The sequence below is a fragment of the Phyllopteryx taeniolatus genome, chromosome 4, assembly GCF_024500385.1.
Source record: "Phyllopteryx taeniolatus isolate TA_2022b chromosome 4, UOR_Ptae_1.2, whole genome shotgun sequence".
NCBI lineage: Eukaryota > Metazoa > Chordata > Actinopteri > Syngnathiformes > Syngnathidae > Phyllopteryx > Phyllopteryx taeniolatus.
The window spans coordinates 13,861,447-13,879,582 of record NC_084505.1 but is presented as its reverse complement, the minus strand read 5'-3'; the positions used below and the strand labels follow the sequence as shown (position 1 = coordinate 13,879,582).

The 18,136-nt window shown below is 42.3% G+C and overlaps 1 protein-coding gene across 3 annotated transcripts in view; it reads left to right on the top strand.

The window, feature by feature from the left end:
- Positions 1-10,044: 10,044 nt before the first annotated feature.
- myh11a (myosin, heavy chain 11a, smooth muscle) overlaps positions 10,045-18,136 on the top strand; it is a 32,368-nt gene continuing 24,276 nt past the window's right edge. For all 3 annotated transcript variants that reach the window (XM_061769740.1, XM_061769739.1, XM_061769741.1), the window contains exons 1-3: positions 10,045-10,202; positions 13,799-14,164; positions 14,320-14,476. In XM_061769740.1, coding sequence (XP_061625724.1) covers positions 13,823-14,164; positions 14,320-14,476 — 499 coding nt within the window. In that variant the 5' untranslated portion in view covers positions 10,045-10,202; positions 13,799-13,822. The remainder of the gene's footprint in view (positions 10,203-13,798; positions 14,165-14,319; positions 14,477-18,136) is intronic.

Below are 18,136 nucleotides of genomic sequence, written 5' to 3'. Positions count from 1 at the left end.
GCGCCAATCCAACGAACCACTTGTGACGTTTGACTCCAGTTCACCAATCAAACAGCACAAGGCAGTCGCATGCCCGCACGCAACATCTTCTATTGTGCTTCGCAGGCCTGCCAAAGTGACTCTCGTGTGACTTGTTTACATTTCAGACTACGAAAAACAACAGCTTTGTCATGCACTTTAGTCTTGGTTCTGTCCAACCTTGTACATTTTAGATATTTTTGTTCTTTTGTGCATATGGCGGCGGCACCGTGGCCGACTGGTTAGAGCGTCAGTTCTGAGGACCTGGGTTCAATCCCCGGCCCCGCCTGTGTGGAGTTTGCATGTTCTCCCCATGCCTGTGTGGGTTTTCTCCGGGCACTCCGGTTTCCTCCCACATCCCAAAAAACATGCATTAATTGGAGACTCTAAATTGCCCGTCGGCATGACTGTGAGTGCGAATGGTTGTTTGTTTGTATGTGCCCTGCGATTGGCTGGCAACCAGTTCAGGGTGTACCCTGCCTTCTGCCCGATGACAGCTGGGATAGGCTCCAGCACGCCTGCGACCCTAGTGAGGAGAAGCGGCTCAGAAAATGGATGGATGGATGGATGGATGTGCATATGGCAACAATAGCCCTATTTTATGGTCATAAGTAACTGTAAAACATGGAGCTTTCGGGGGGCGTGCTATAATCTGTCTGGCTTGCACACATGGACGCACGCACACGCAGTCTGTCTATCTTCCACACAGCAAGGAAACCCCCACCATACACAATACGGCTGGATGGAGTCCACGAAGGAAAATACCAATTAGATGTTTTTTTAACCTTGACACCGTGGTAAAAAAAATAATATTATTTTTTTCGATTGTAGTGCAAGTACCATAAAAAAATATCCACTAAAAAGCTTATACTTTAGCAATAAATCTGGTCAACAAGCAGCTTCTTCATTCAGTCATTTCAGTGAATAAAGCAAATAAAGTAAAGTAAAGGCCCTATGTGTGTTGTGGCGTTTTGGGCATTTGAAATGGTCATAGTCAATCCCACCACACTGCAGTTGAACAGCCGTGTTCACGACCCTTGTCCTGCATGCTTCTTCTCCTGTCCTTGTCCTGTTCTATCTTGTCCTCTCCTACCCTCACAGAGTGTAGCACTACAGCCCCATACAACACTCATATCTAATGTTTCATTGTTGTAGTATGTAATGATTTACTTTTCAAATCCTGTTTAAAATTAGTGCTTTGTCTTTTGTCTTAGTTTCTCTCTCCACTCTAGAAACTTGGTTCTGTTTGACTGACTGACTCTGATGCTCAATAGACATGAATTATAATACTAAGAAATCACAGCGGCAGCTTAAAAACTCCACTGTGACACAGTAAAACTGTTCCGGCATAAAAGGGATACAGATTCTCCATTTGAACAGGGGTTATCAGACTGAATTCTCCTTAATGTGTAATTTTATAAATATTTTATTCATAGTTTATTTTATAAAGATATTGTTTATTATGTTATAGATCAAGTGATAGTGTTCAGTAATATTTGAATTTGAACCTTTTATTTAGTTTGTTACATTTTGACTCATGCTATTATTTTTTTAAATAAATCAGATGTTACCAGTTAGTACTTGAGTAGTTTTTTTTTTCACTGATAACTTTCTTACTCTTACTCAAGTAATTATGTGGAGGACTATTTTTGACTTTTACTTGAGTCATATTCTAAAGTAACAGTACTCTTACCCGACCGAGTACAAGGCTGCTCTACCCACCTCTGTCGAAAGCTATGCTCTTCTTATTGAGTACCACCACAGGATGGCAGTCTTACCCAAGATAAGACTAAAGCAGGGCTTCCAAACTTTGCAAACGTATTGCCATAACGTTGGCGTACCTCATGATCAGGAATTCAGCTCTTAACTGATTTAATGTATTACCAAAACATGAACCCATCTGAGAAGAAAATATGCCATCTTGATTTTTTTACTCTGACAATGGGCGACAGAAGTGAACTGCGTCTCGTCTTTTGACCTATGCCATTTTACTGCAAGTGAGGCAATCATTACAGCAAGGTTGAACACCTGAGCAAAAAACATGCTTCATGATATTGCAATCTAAAAAAGGTGAAATTAGTTTGTGCACACTTGGCAACAACGATCCAGCAATTTGCAGATATGCTTTTGATGTTTGATTCTCGTCCCTCCAGGGTTAGGGGTCATTCACTTAACAACTTTGATGCTCTGTGTCTGGTCTTTCAGTTTGTTCCCTCTGTTCAACAGTTGAAACACCGTAATCATGAAATAGCAAACTTCTGCAATGCTTGTCCTGTTCAGGGACGCAGGGAACTGGAGTGTCTCCCAGCTAACATCGGGTGAAAGGCTGCAGACTACACCCTGGACCGGTCACCAGTCAACCATACGGCACATGTAGAGACAGACAACCATTCACCCTCACATTCACACCATCACTGAGTGGGCACTGGACCCACACTGGAGGTCAGGTGAGTGAATCAAAACCAAAAGTGACTCCCTCTCAAGATCCCATTTTAAAATACTCATATATATGAGCTTGACCTTCCTGTGATGGGAATGGAAGACGCTGACTAGTTTGCTCTTCCTCAATGCAAAATTAGGGGTACAATAAGTTAATTAAACAAACAACCACAGTGAATTGCACAGAGTGATGCTGCACATTACAAATATCCAGAGCACTTTTTGCATTTCCTCTTCCCTCGCCATTTAAGGGAACCTGACATTCTTATCACACACAGCTTCTGGAACTGATTCTGAGGGGACCATTTATTTCAGGGCCTGATCATCAACGGTAAACAGACACGATACTTCTGTCCTCAGTAACATAATTCAACTATAAACTGTTTGGAATCTATCCTTCAAACCAGGCCATCGCTGCATCTTCCTAATTTGTGATATGTATAGTTGTTTGGAAATCGAGGCGCTTTGGGTGAACAAATTTGACTGCTCAGACCTCAACACCCTCATTGATCTCTGGGATGAACTGGATTGTGGGCCTTATGATCTCCAAATCCATATTCTGCCCCTAGGTCACATCTTTGTAGAGGTGTAGCAAGCATCTAGTCTGGACTCAAGCTGCTTTGGAGCAAACCTTATTTGCAGTGGAAGAGTTACCTAATTTATTGGCAGTTGATATGAGTGCTCGCTTGTAAATGGCTATATATGTGGAGGAAGATTAACAGTGGTTGGTCAGTTGGCAGTTAGCCGTATGATTGACGGTTGTGCTCCGCCACACTATAAAACAGTTATGTGTAAGCGACAGTTGTGTAAATATTAAATGTAGTGTTCTTTGAGTATTAAACAGTATGTTCATGTTTGCCCTTGGACTCAAATGAATTCCATGGGGGTCGAATATATTTTGAGTAGATGGCCATTTATGGTCATAATGATGACAGAAAAATGAAAGGAGACATCTATTTACTACCAATCCATCCATTTTCTATACCACTTGTGCAAGAAATTAGATTTAACCTTATAGTCTTCAATTAACTGAACATGCATTTTTTTTTTGCAATGTAGGAGGAAGCCAGAGTATGCCCATAGAAAACCCACACAAGCACGGGAAGAAAATCCGAATTCTATTCTGAACTCAGTACCTATCGACTGTGAAGCAGACGTGCCCACTAACCCACCGTGCTGCCAGCTATTTACCAGTTTTTGTCAATTACAAAACATTGAAACATGCTTAACTAATGCATAACAAGACATGAAACTACCCATCAATGTCCAATTATTGAGTGGTGGAAGTCAAACTTGAATTGGTACAAGAGGTCAAAACAAAAAAAACCGAGGAGCAACGTCTGTGCTACTTGCACCTTGATGTTGAGCTTACTGTGCCTCATCAAATGTAATATTTTCAGAGTGACTGGTAGTGTCAACTGTCGACAGTCACATAGCTGACTGATTCAGCTTTCATGGGATCAATTTTCATTCATCGTGCACTTCAAAAAAATGCCCTCTAATTGACTGTCAATCAAACCTGCCATTATCCTGAACACAGGGTATTCTATAGAATAGGAAAGATGGATTGATAGATGGAAATGTGACATTTACTTTACAATACAAAAAAAAAACACTATAACACTTAAAAACCACAAGTGCCTATTCATGTCATTTTTGTCATGGTCTGTGTTTTGGTTTGGGTTGTGTTTAGTTTTGTTCCATGTTTTTCTGTGTTCCATGTTTGTCGTGTGCTCATTAGGTTGTTGTGTCCACCTGTTCTCGTCTGCTTTGTGTCGACCAATCAGCTCTCTCCAGCCACTCGTGTCTTGTCCAGGTGTTCCTCGTTGTCTCGTCAATTTGTTTGTATTTAGTTCCCTGGTTTCTTTCAGTTCTTGTCGGTTCATTGTCGTTGTCACATGTCTTTCCCATGTCATAGTTGCCAGTTGTCTTTATCATTGTGGTATGTCGTTGTCAGGTGTCATTTTCCCTTTCTATTCCACGTCTTACTCACAGGTCATAGTTTGTTTCCAGTTTTAGATATTCGAGTGTTTCTTTGTTACTTTGATTTGATTGTTATCTGTTGTGGGACTTCGTTCAGTTTTCCCTTTTTGAAGATTAAATATTATTTTGAGACTCCCGCACTCCTGCCTTGCCTCCCTGCTTCCCTGCAATTGGGTCCACCATGTTCTTGCCTTGCGTTACTCGCCTTTGCCCTAACCACGTACGTGACAATTTTAGCTTCTATTAATAAACATTACTTACAACTAATCCATTCATCCATTTTTGATACTGCTTGTCCTCTTTCGGGTCACGGGGTGAGGTGTAGCCTATCCCAGCTGACTTTAGACAAGAGGCAGGGTAGACCTTAAATTGGTTACCACGGACAGTCGTAGGTCATGGAAACTTATCAAAAACCTCACTATCATGCATGACTAATGAGCTGACCACTGATTTATGGTTCCAGTAGCTTAATGGCTTTAAAGATTACGAACGTCAACTGAAAAGTGTCACGTTTGTTGGTTTCTGTTTTTCTACCTGCTTGGGATAAATAACATAAATTCAAGAATTACAGGAACAACGACTAAGAAACAATTTTACTTTCATCTGACCAGAGAGATCATCAAAGTTGGGCACTTGAACATGTATAGGAATTGTAGTCTTGTTAGTTTGGCACTTCTGTCATAAAATGTCATCTAGATTAGACTGCTGCTGCTAGTAGTTGAGCTGGTGAAGGGATCTTTATCAGAATCATCTTTATTTGCCAGGTATGTCCAAAAAACACAAGGAATTTGTTGTTGGAGCCGCTCTAGTACGACAACAGACAGTCAATTGACAGAACACTTTTGAGACATAAAGAAATTGTGAAAAAAAGTCACTGAGCAATAAAGGGTTGCTAGTTATCTGGTAATGTCGGTATAATTTAATTTGTATTTTTTTGACAATTGTGCAAAAAGATGCAGAGTCCTCTAGCATTTAGAGCAGTTCAAATGACTAATCTTGCAATTTATGTACAAGTAGCAGCATATTCTTTGAGGAAATTAGAAGACTGAAACTAATAGTGACATCATTGTGATTGGAGTAAATTAGTCACTAATGCAGTGTTTCTCAACCTTTATTGAGCAAAGGCACATACAATATATTGCCAAAATTATTCGCGAACCTGCCTTGATTCACATATGATCTGAAGTGACATCCTGTTCTTTATCAATAGGGTTTCATATGACATCGGTCCACATTATACAGCTCTAACAGCTTTAGCGCTTCTGAAAAGGCTTTCCACAAGGTTCAGGAGTGCGTATAGGGAATTTTTGAGCATTCTTCCAGAAGCGCATTTGTGAGGTCAGTGCAGGCCAGTCAAGATATTCCACACCAATGTCCATGTCTTCATGGACCTTGCTTTTTGCATTGGTGCACAGTCAGTTTAGACAAGGAAGGGGCCTTCCCCAAACTGTTCCCACAAAGTTGGGAGCAATGAATTGTCCTTTCACTGAAACTAAGGAGCAAATATTTTGTGGGAATTGTTCTTCCATATCTAACATGGATGTGCACCAGTACACAAAGCAAGGTCCATAAAGACATGGATGAAAGAGTGTCGTGTGGATGAACTTGACTGGCCTGCACAGAGTCCTGCCCTCAACCCGATAGAACACCTTTGGCTTGATTTTGAGTGGACAATGATCCAGGCCTTCTCGTCCACCATCAGTGTGTGACCTCACAAATGTGCTTCTGGAACAATGGTCAGAAATGGTATGTCACTTCAGTTCATATGTGAGTCAAGGCAAGTGAACAAATACTTTTGGTAATATAGTGTATTATACATGAGTAAAAACCTCATGGCACTTGACCAAACAAAAATGTCACAAAAGGTGGAGACACAAGTAATTATGTAAGCATTTATTTGTTCTGCGTGTTACAATATGTCACTGGCATAGATGAACAAAGATACATTACTTGTAGCAAAGGAATATTGTTCAGATTAATTAAGGGAAACGGGATAACTTCTGCAGCACAACTGGTGATCTCTCACGGTTCACTTATTGGGAATCACTGCACAGAGACACCCTTTACTTTTTAAGTGAATGCAGATGAACCAGGAGGAGATAACCTCCCCTAGTGTAAACTAGAATACACCCTTTGTTCTGCCACACCTACAGTTACTCCAAGTAAAAACAAGTATCCTCATCGATGTTAAGATCATTTCCAGTACCATTGCAACACAATTGCTACTGGACCATATTTAGTCACTAGGGCTCTTATTGTTTGTCTGTGCTACACTTTGAAAGTAACACAGAAAGATATTCCAAACAGAACCTCTCTCCTTATATGGCACACACTGCAACCCCTGTTCAGTAGATCTCCTGCTTTATTTGCCTCCACCTCCGCCGCCCTGCCCTGTCGTCTTGTTCGTCATCCCTCCCTGTTCCTTGGAGCTCGACCCACCTTCCAAATCTGAGCGCATCGCCGCTGCCTCCTTGATGTTGGCCAGAGGGTGCACCGAGGTCCTCCACGTAGGTCCACACACAAATACACACACACACACACCGGCACTTGCACTCTCTGGGCCAGAACAGGCTCTGGCTATCAACCCGCACCGTGATTTATTCGAGCAAACAGTACGGTGTCCTTATATAGGAAGTTCCATTGGGAAGACGATGGAAAGAGGGCGGGGAGGTAACGTGAGATGGAAGAGCTGGGGTCCCACTCTTTGTCGTGGTGGAATTTGAAAGATCTGTACACACACACACTTTGGGAGACTCACCATCTGAATTATGAGTTTGTTTAGTGAGGTCTTTCTGGACTTACAGTCAAAGGGGAATCCTGTGCAGGGGACGGCTGACTTGCCTTATGAGGAGAGGACGTTGATTGCATAATCTGTAGACTGTGGAAACACACTGTAACATCCATTCGGCTTCACTAATGAGAAAATTCAACATCATACAATAAAGCCACGCTGCCATTAAAAAAGCCACTTCCCCCCCAAAAAAAAGACTAAGTTGTGGGCTGTTCTCTTAACATACAGTGTCGTGAAAAAGTATTGGCCCCCTTCTCAAATTCTTATATTTTTGCATAGTTTCCCCACTTCAATGTTGAAGATCATCAAACAAATGTAAATATCAGACAGATATAACCCAAGCAAACTTAAGATTTTTAAACGGTGATTTCATTTATTAAGGAAAAAAAACTATTCTAAGTCACCAAGCCCTGTGCGAAAAAGTAATGACCCCCTAAACCTAAAAACTGGTTGGGCAATGCTAAGCAGCAACAACTGTGTTTTCTTTAACTGGCAATGAGTCTTTCACATTGGCCCACTCTTCCTAGCAGAATTGTTTTAATTCAGCAAAAATGGAAGGTTTTCGAGGATGAACTCCCGTTTTACGGTCATGCCACTGCGTTTCAATCGATTTCAAGTCCGGACTGCAGTTCTTTAGAAGTTGTCCTGAGTTTCATTGTGGCCTCCTGGATGAGTCACTGCTGTTTTCTTTGGGTAATCTTTGTAGGCCAGCCACTCCTGGGAAGGATCACCATTGTTCCATAATTTCTCCATTGCAGGCAATTGGCTCCTCTCCCGATGGTTCGCTGGAATCATACAGCTTTATATTTATTTACTTGTTCGTTTGTTTTAACCTGTCCTGTTCAGCTACATGGCCATGCAGAATGGTGGATCTGTATGCCTTTTGTGCTGGAACAGTTTTGCTGTGCAACATAGGAGTTTGAAATACTTCCTCTGCTCATTTTTTATTTTTGTAATCATTCTGATGTTTATTTAAAATACATCCGAACATAAAAGAGTTTTAGGGGATAGACCGAGGGACAGAACGGACAAAAAGAATATTGGTGCGAACCACATCAGAACAATAGACAGTCTAGATATTGTACTACGAGTAATGTTACAAAGTCAAATTATGTAATTTGTGGTCAGAGGGGACACTCGGTGAGGACATGCAACAACTAACCAATAGGACAAGATGAGAGAAGACAGAAAAGGGCAGGGTAGGACAGGATGTGGGAAATGAGCAAGGCAGTGCTACACAGTGAGTGGTGCTGTGAGATGCTTTTATAGTGTCTAAACTGTCACAAGTTGATATAGACTTGACCCAAATGCAGGCCGAGGCTGAGAGGTTGTGATGACAAGTTTATTGAAAAAAGGGGAACGGGGATGGTCCTTGAGCTGTGCTGGCGGGTGGTTGAGGCAGAGAAGGTGTGTCAGGCGGTGTCGAGGACAGGCGGCTGGCTCGACGGCGTGATGACAGGAATCCACTTGACGAGGAACACGGAGGGAACACTGAGGACAAGGAGAAACACGGAGGTCAGAAAGATGACGAGGAATAACGTAGCTTACTTGGTAACTGGGGAGCCGTAGTACTGCAGGAGAAGCTTCAATACTCTGGCAAGGTTCTCCGTGTTCAGGTGGTTACAGGTGGTAACGGGAGCTGATTGGTGACAGGTGCGCGGCCGAGGAAGGTGCTGGAAAAAGAGAGTGGAGAAGAGAGAGAGAGAGAGAGAGAGAGAGGGCGCAAAGCGCCACCCAGGCTCCAACAGTAGAACTGCAGGACGGATATCAACCTGTGAGTTGATATCGTAATACAACCTGTTTTTGTTAGTTGTCCCAGCACAAGCAATTCAAGCCTATAGTGTGTCTATAGAACTTAGTGAATAAACACCATGTCACATGCAACTGGTGTACAGAGTTGCTGTGCCTGCCTATCGAAGAAGGGGTGGGCTTGGCCCCCTCCGCCCGCAAGGGGCAAGCCAGCGATCCCATCCCGTGGGGGACCCAGCCCACCCACTCCCCAGGACCCAAGGCAGTCCCCCAGACCAACCAAAGTGCCCCAACCAGTGTCACAAGGAGGGGCAAGGGTACCGAGGAAGGCCATGTAACAAAAGCCATTGACAATTAACTTGAGCCATGCAGCGTGTCGGCGTCGCTCATGACGCATTTCTCAGTTGTATTTTTGTAAATAAATTATTATTTTTCCATTAGAGTGCTTTCTCAGTCGTGTGTTTGTTGTTTTGTAGTTGAAGGTGTCACAAAAGCAAGAAAATATTAGCATCAATGTCACTGTTCTGCTTGACCTGTTTCTTTCCACAAAGACCTTGTTTTCTCTGCACGTTGGTCAGAAACCAGTGTTTTTGGTGAAACCAACCTATGTTTTACTGCAGATTACTAAACAACAGACAAAGGTAGGAACAAACATTTTTCTGTTTTTTTCTTTTTTGGTAGGTTCTGTGCTTATAAAGTTACAGAACATAATTTTCTGGTTTCTGAAAGATTGTTCAAAATTCTCTAATACAGCTGTCAGTAAGGGGAACTCTGCTTTAAAAATGACTGGCAGTGAATAATGTGAGTACATATCAGTCTTTTTACTTAGGAGTTGAATGAGTACTTATTTTCTTTTGTCTTTTTTACACAAATATCTGTACTACTTTGCCACCTCTGCATATAATTGCTCCACTCTTTCCTCCATTCAGCATTTGGTTCACACCATCACGTTCAAGTGTGCCTGAGTGAGCATATTGCGCATGCCCTCTGCTTCTGAGGGAGATGATACTTTCTGGTGGAGGAAAGCGCTCTTGGAGGATGGCCAGTACACACGTGCAGCCCCACCCACGCGTGCAGCTGAGTAGTTTAAATGGTAAGGCTCGCAATTTGACAGGGGTCTTTTGGACTGTTCGAGTGGGGAGTACCTTGTCAGCGCCGGACACTCCGAACGACCGCTTACCTCATCCAACGGTGCCCTCAGCAGAGCTTTTCTTCCCTTTAAGTGAGTATATTGTCTAGTCTAGGGCGCCGCTGCTCAGCTGCTGATGCTCTGGCACACTTGTCAAGCTACCCAATTGAGAGGAGTTTGGGGAACAGAAAGTTTGTCGTAATATTGAACACTATTTTGCTGTGGTTCAGGAAATGATTAGCGCTTATTTCTGTTGAAGGAAACGAGACTGTTATGGTCTCAGACTATAAAATTGGCTGTTTCCCAAATTCCCAAATGATATTTCTACAAATTTGTGGAAATCAGTGTATGTGGAAATTGCTGTTCAAACATGCTTGTATTTCTGAGGCTTGTTGCTGCCATTATGCAGTGTCCTATATGAAGTGTGTAGTTCCTTTTAAACTCTTAACTGTAATGAAAGCTAAATTAGCGTCAACTATTTCCTGCCTTTGTCAGCAACTGTGGGCTACAGTAATACCTTGGTCAGAAGCAACATCATTAATTTTAGACATTAAAAATCATCTTACCAGGACTGCTTGCCAAAATCTGATGAGCTGATTAAACACTGACGCACCAACGTGTAAAAAGATAATCTTGCACAAGAATTCTATGACATTAACATAATTGCAACAAATTGCAGATTTCAAGACGTTTTAATAATATCTAATGAGTCAATTGGAGCTGTAAGATATTTAGATCTAGATGTTTTCAGTTTTATTAAAAAAAGAAGCAGGAAGAATGTTGCTCAGATGAGAGAGGAAATGAGTGAAATCCTTCACAGGACCCAGTGGCCTGACAAATACAAAGGTCAATTTATATCCTGGGTTGACATCTCTATTTTTGGCAGAAATGAGAAATGCTTTCAACAACAGTTAGTTGCTTTTTTTTTCTCATCTATGCTTTCATTTCAGTATTTTAATTGAGACCAGTAGAAATAGGTCATATTTGTTTTCCACTTTTATTCAATAATTAATTTGAATTATTAGAAACATTAGGACAGGGGTCACCAACGTGGTGCCCACGGGCACCAGGTAGCCCCACAGGGATCCCATGATTAGCCCGCTGACCTGTTCTAAAAATAGCTCACTAGTGTTGGGAAAATTTGATTTTGTAAGAATGTTATCAAAGTGATCATTTGAAAATGTAAACACCGGAAGTGTTGCATATTGATTTAATTCTTGTAAGAAATCTTTAACGTGATCAGTATCTTGACATAGATGAATATCAATAATTACTAATAATAATCTATAATAATAATATCAAAGGTAAATTGAGCAAATTTGTTCTTTCAAAAGAGTGTATTAAACTGGAGTCACTGATGGTGTAGTGGTACACTCGCCTGACTTTGGTGCGGGCAGCGTGGGTTCAGTTCCCACTCAGTGACGGTGTGAATGTGAGTGCGAATGGTTGTCCGTGTCCATATGTGCCCTGCGACTGACTGGCGACCAGTTCAGGGTGTAGTCCGCCTTTCGCCCGAAGTCAGCTGGGATAGGCTCCAGCGTCCCGTGACCCTAACCAGGATAAGCGGTGTTGAAATGGATGGATGGATGTATTAAACTGGTAGCCCTACACATTTATCAGTACCCAAGAAGTAGCTCTGTTTCAAAAACATTAGTGACCACTTGCACTAAAGCAATAAAACATTCACCAAAGTCCAACTACCCTAATTTGATCCATTACTAAATTTGAAACATGAACATATCTATGACCTGCATTTACCTGAATTATTACATTAATGTACACAGTGCTTCACTAACTTATCGGACTCAATTTCATAAAATTGAGAAGAGAGCATTCTTACCAGAAAAAAAGTGCTTTAATGCAGAATCAATTTCAGTGAACTCTCAACATGTCACTTTGAACAGGAATGAGGAACTTCAAACTGAATGCACAAAAAAAAGATAATTACCAGTGCTCTTAATTTAGGGCAACTGTGCCATAAATGTTACATTGGTTGGTGGTCTAATATAAAGATTTTGTCATTAAGCACAACATGCATTATATATTGAGGAATTAAGGTCCTTGTTGAAAAATGCTCGCATGGTTTGAGTCTGCCCATCAATCATACCAAGTTATAATTCTGTCAACTCTATTTGAGACATCTGTCCTCAGCATACACTGGCTATGTTGACATAATAGAGCGAGGGTGGCTTTATCTCAAGTCACAGTGGTGAGGACAGTTCAAGAGTGTGAGGAGCAGGCTGCTCGTACAGGAAAGGTCTGTTTGATTTTATCTGCTCAAAGCATCATCATTGGTTCCTGAGGAGCATGTTCATTCATTGCTTGTCTGTCTCCTCTTAATATTCAGCATTTTGGTTGGTTTTGCCAGGTCCCTGAGGTCTAATTGTGTTTTCTCAGGAGGCTTTACGGGCTTTTTCTACATAGTTCCCACTCTATGAAAGAGTGCCAGTCTTGTACAGAGAGATGGAGGGGGGGGGAGGTCAAAGCAGCAGCCCGTGGACAGCTGACTCTCATAATCCTAGAATCACTAAATTGCCTTCTGAAGAGTTTAAAGGCCAATCTCATTTGACACATCAATAAAGCTAGTGCTCACATGCTCAGTGGACCAAGGCAGTGTGATAATAGAGGAGGGTTACGTACTGTATGCACGTATCAAGCTTTTTACATTCCCCCATAATGTTTGCATGACCCTTATAATTTAATCAGTGACTGTAGCATATAAAAATGGGTTCCTCCAGGGGCCATTATAAAGCATGAGTATTAAAGTCCCAGGCAACCCTCTAGCTCTCTGCCTTACTATCATTTTGGAGTAAACGACAAGGGCAGCTTGAGACATACTATTCCCTATATGGGCTTTGTTTGGGAGTTCGCTTGCCTTGCTGTTTAGGAAGAAGGCAGAAAAGAGCCTTTGCGCCAGAGAAGGGGCCCTTATATGGTCATCACAACACGAGACCGCAGCCCCCTCCAAGCAGACAGACAGACAGAGAGGAGGAGAGGGAGAGGGCAAAATGGATATTGTCAATTAAATGGTGACTTAGAGTTAGTAAATGTCATGGAGCTGAACTGTTTTTGGGGTTTTCACAGATAAATCAGTTTTCAAAAATGACAGTCAATTCCACATCTGCAACTTTTAGGGATAATTGACTGGGGTTTTGTCAAACTGGAGTACTAGTGAAGGAAATATGTTGAAACACTGACAGGGCAAAGAAGATCAGAGAGTACCATTACTATTTTGCCCAAATTATTGTGCAAACATCTTCTGCATCAATGTATTTTTTTTCTTTTTTTTTTTTTAGCAACGCTTTAATGACCTTAATTATTTCTCAGATTTTTTTTTTTTTATCAGAATACAGACAACACGCAACATTTGTCACACACAATTGCAGGAACCTGCCTCCAAAATCTTTATGGAATGGAACCTCGAGCTAATGATTTTCTGATCTTACGATCTGTTTTATAGTACAGAAACGACAGATTTGAAGAGCAACAAAGCTGGTGGCCTGGGCGTTTTGACAATTCTGTTCTGTCTGTAATTGTTACTGGTTGTTACGGATATAGAGAAACACTCCAGTCATTTTATTTCAATATTGCGTCAAACTCTCTCCCGCAACCGGTTCCTTCTCAAGATCAGTTCTAATTTTTTTGCCTAACTTCTGTTTTGTTTTTTGTTGTTTTGTTTTCTTCACCAGTTGGCGCCCGAACCTGATCCAAAGATGTCCAAGAAGGGGCCAAACGAGGACGAGAAGTTCCTCTTTGTTGACAAGGACTTCCTGAACAGCCCCATGGCTCAGGCCGACTGGGCAGCCAAGAAGCTGGTTTGGATCCCCTCAGAGAGACATGGCTTTGAGGCTGCGAGCATCAAGGAGGAGCACGGGGATGAGGTCCTGGTGGAGCTGGCCGACAATGGCAAGAAGGCGACGGTCAACAAGGACGACATCCAGAAGATGAACCCACCCAAGTTCAGCAAGGTGGAAGACATGGCCGAGCTTACCTGCCTCAACGAGGCCTCAGTGCTGCACAATATCCGTGAGAGGTACTTCTCGGGCCTTATTTACGTAAGTATGTGCCAAAATACATTCATTCAAAACATCTTGATTGACTTTCTAATCCTAATCTGATCTGATACTGTTCTCATAGAAAATAAAATCAAACATGTATGAACATAAAGATGCACAAACATCTCATTCTTCTTCGTGGCTACCCCTCGCAGACGTACTCAGGCCTGTTCTGTGTGGTGGTGAACCCCTACAAGATGTTGCCCATTTACTCCGAGAAGATTGTTGAAATGTATAAAGGGAAGAAGCGCCATGAAGTCCCCCCACATATCTACTCCATCACAGACAACGCCTACAGAAACATGATGCAAGGTACGGTCTTTATTCCAGTGTCTCACCAGGCCTAATACACACAGAGCACTGTGGAGAGTCTAATCATAATGTATCTTGGCAGTAGCTCTGTCAATATACTGCCCTGTTGGAAAGTCAGTGTTTCGTAGAGGTGGCAGTAGTGTTGGTGGCAGAGCTGTGCTTACAGTAAATGAATCTATGCTAGCTCGTCCGTGGTTTCACTTCAGAAGGGCCGCTTTCCCATGAAGTCCGTTGCTAGTGGGCCCAACGGGTCATGCCCACTGGCTCTTTTGCTGACGTGAGGATGTTCTCTCGGAGGAGTTGACATCTATGTTGAGAGATGGGTGGGGGTCTATTAAGTATTTCCTGTCCCATCAGCCTGGCTTTTCTTCATTCAATCTTAGCTATTTGTCATATAAAAATGAATAGTGTAACAATATGAAATTACTTTTTCTCCTTTGGTCAAACATGTTTTCTTAAAATGTATGTTAGTGGAATAAAAGCAAAATTGGTTAAAGTTCAGATGAAAAAATGAAATTCAAATGAATTGAAACTTCAAAAAATATGGTTACATTTCAGCCAAATGCATTCATTTGGAAGGTAACAGCTGCAGGGCTTGACATTAAAGCCTGTCAACCCACCAAATGTGCGTCGATTTCCACCATGGTGGGTAGCACAGCCACTCCCACTAGCCTCTTTGGCCACTTTGCTCAGTACCAACACCCCTGCTGCTCCCACTTGATGAATGTTTGATTGATGACATCGTTTATTTTTTAAGATTTGATTTTTTTTCTGGCGGCACGGTGGCCGACTGGTTAGAGCGTCAGCCTCACAGTTCTGAGGACCCGGGTTCAATCCCTGGCCCCGCCTGTGTGGAGTTTGCATGTTCTCCCCGTGCCTGCGTGGGTTTTCTCCGGGCACTCCAGTTTCCTCCCACATCCCAAAAACATGCATTAATTGGAGACTCTAAATTGCCCGTAGGCATGACTGTGAGTGCGAATGGTTGTTTGTTTCTATGTGCCCTGCGATTGGCTGGCAACCAGTTCAGGGTGTACCCCGCCTCCTGCCCGATGACGGCTGGGATAGGCTCCAGCACGCCCGCGACCCTAGTGAGGAGAAGCGGCTCAGAAAATGGATGGATGGATGGATTTTTTTCTACAGAAGTTTGAACATTTCACCAAAATGTCATGTCAGCACAACAGTAATACACAAGCATCTAAAAAGCAAGCACATTGTGGCGGATTCAATTACTGACGGAAAGGGAAAGTCATCTTGGTCAGCTATTTGGCTTGTTAGCTCCTAATACTGTATATACAGTATGTAACCCGTTAATGAAACTACTTGCTTCAAGCTGTAAACATTAACATCAGCTTAATGCTAACGATGACAATTACATTACCCTTAGCACACAGGTTATGTGATTAATGTAACGTTATAACAACAGATATGAATAGAAAACGCAATATGCCCCCGAGCTGTAGCTACATGGCGGGGGCAACGTTCCCATCAAAGGCAATGCATGTACAGTACATCGAAAATAAATCAGAACTTCATCATTTCTCAACTGACTTGCATGAGGTTTACTTTTTTGCTAACGTCAAAGCATGCGCTAACACAGAACATTTTGAAAAAAAGAGTCCAAAAATATTCTCATCTATGAAACCTTATTTCCCAGTTCCCTTGTTGTGATTGTACCTGATTGTGCATGGTTTTAGTTCCATTTTAAAGTGCACTAAACATTTACAGCTATAGCTTCCACCTCACCCGCAACCCTAATGAACATAAGAAAGAAAAAAATGGTTGCACAGTTGGTATGCAAGCACATACAGCAGATGTTTTGTTCAGGGTAGTATAAGTGTAAGTATAGTTCAGAATCTTTTCATTTTGAACCTTAACAATTCTATCATGTCGTCCTGATGTCGAATTTCACCCTTTGAACATGAATTGTGGTGTTTTTGTTTGTTTGTTTGTTTGTTTGTTTATATGTTGGCGGCACAGTAGCCAACTAGTTCGCACATCTGTCTCACAGTTCTGAGGTCCCAGGTTCAAATACGGCCTCGCCTCTATGGAGTTTGCATGTTCTCCCTGTTGCCTGCGTGGGTTTTCTCCTGGTACTCTAGTTTCCTCCCACATCCCAAAAACATGCATGGTAGGTTAATTGAAGACTCTAAATTCCCCGTAGGTGTGAATGTGAGTGCGAAGGGTTGTTTTTTCATATGTGCCCTGCGATTGGCTGGCGACCAGTTCAGGGTGCACCCCGCCTCTCGCCCAAAGATAGCTGGGATAGGCTACACCACGTCCGCGACCCAAGTGATGATAAGCGGTACGGAAGATGAATGAATTAATGTTAATTTGTTTGTTTGTTTTGGGAGCTTCTCTTCCTTCTCCTGTCGAGCCACATTTCTGCTATCTGTAATAAATCAGCAATGTCTTCAAACAGCCCTCATTTAAGGCACAGCTGCCTCGAGGTTGTTCTATTCAATGAACCAGTGGAATTTATCATGCTGTGACTAACAGGCCACAATGTTTTACACCCACTGCCAAACTATTAACAGTTTACATGGGAGAGAAGTAAAGTGGTGCAGAGCTTAAACTAAGCTATGGAAACACTTCAATCGTGACAGGGCTTCCAACTGCTGCATTTTCTCATCAGCCTTTCATGCTAAGGTAATAAATGTAAAGAATTCCTCAGGAAGTTGTTTCAGTACACAGTAAAATGTAATGAATCATTGTTATTAAGATTCTCTAAAATTGTGTATATGCACAAACCCCAATTCCAATGAAGTTAGTGTAAAATGTAAATAAAAACAGAAAATCCTTTTCAACCTATAGTCAATTGAATACACTAAAAAGACAAGATATTTAATGTTCAACCTGATAAACTTTAGTATTTTGGCAAATATTCACTTATTTTGAATGTGATGCCTGCAACACATTCCAAAAACGATGGGACAGGGGCATGTTTACCACTGTGTTACAACACCTTTCCTTTTAACAACGCTCACTAAGGGTTTGGGAACAGAGGATGCTGATTGTTGAAGCTCCGAAGGTGGAAGTCTTTGCCATTCTTGCTTGATGTACAACTTTAGTTGCTCCACAGTTCATTTTCAAGGGGTGACAGGTCTAGTATTCACACTTTTACTATGAAGCTACGCTGTTGTAATACGTTCAAAATGTGGCTTGGCATTGTCCATCCATCCATCTATTTTCTACCGCTTATCCGAGGTCGGGTCGCGGGGGCAGTAGCTTTAGCAGGGACGCCCAGACTTCCCTCTCCCCAGCCACTTCATCCAGCTCTTCCGGGGGGCTCCCGAGGCGTTCCCAGGCTAGCCGAAGGATGTAGTCTCTCCAGCGTGTCCTGGGTCGTCCCCGGAGTCTCCTCCCGGTGGGACGTGCCCAGAACACCTCACCAGGGAGGCGTCTGTGAGGCATCCGAATCAGATGCCCCAGCCACCTCATCTGGCTCCTCTCGATGTGGAGGAGCAGCGGCTCTACTCTGAGATCCTCCCGGATGACCGAGCTTCTCACACTATCTCTAAGGGAGAAACTGGTGGCCACAGTGGCTGGTGAGCTAACTAGTTAATGTCAAGCCGTGAGGACATTTATAGCTGTACATCCAACTCACTCAAACATAAGGGACAAAATGAAATATTTTCCATTTTCTGTTTGTTAAAACTCATC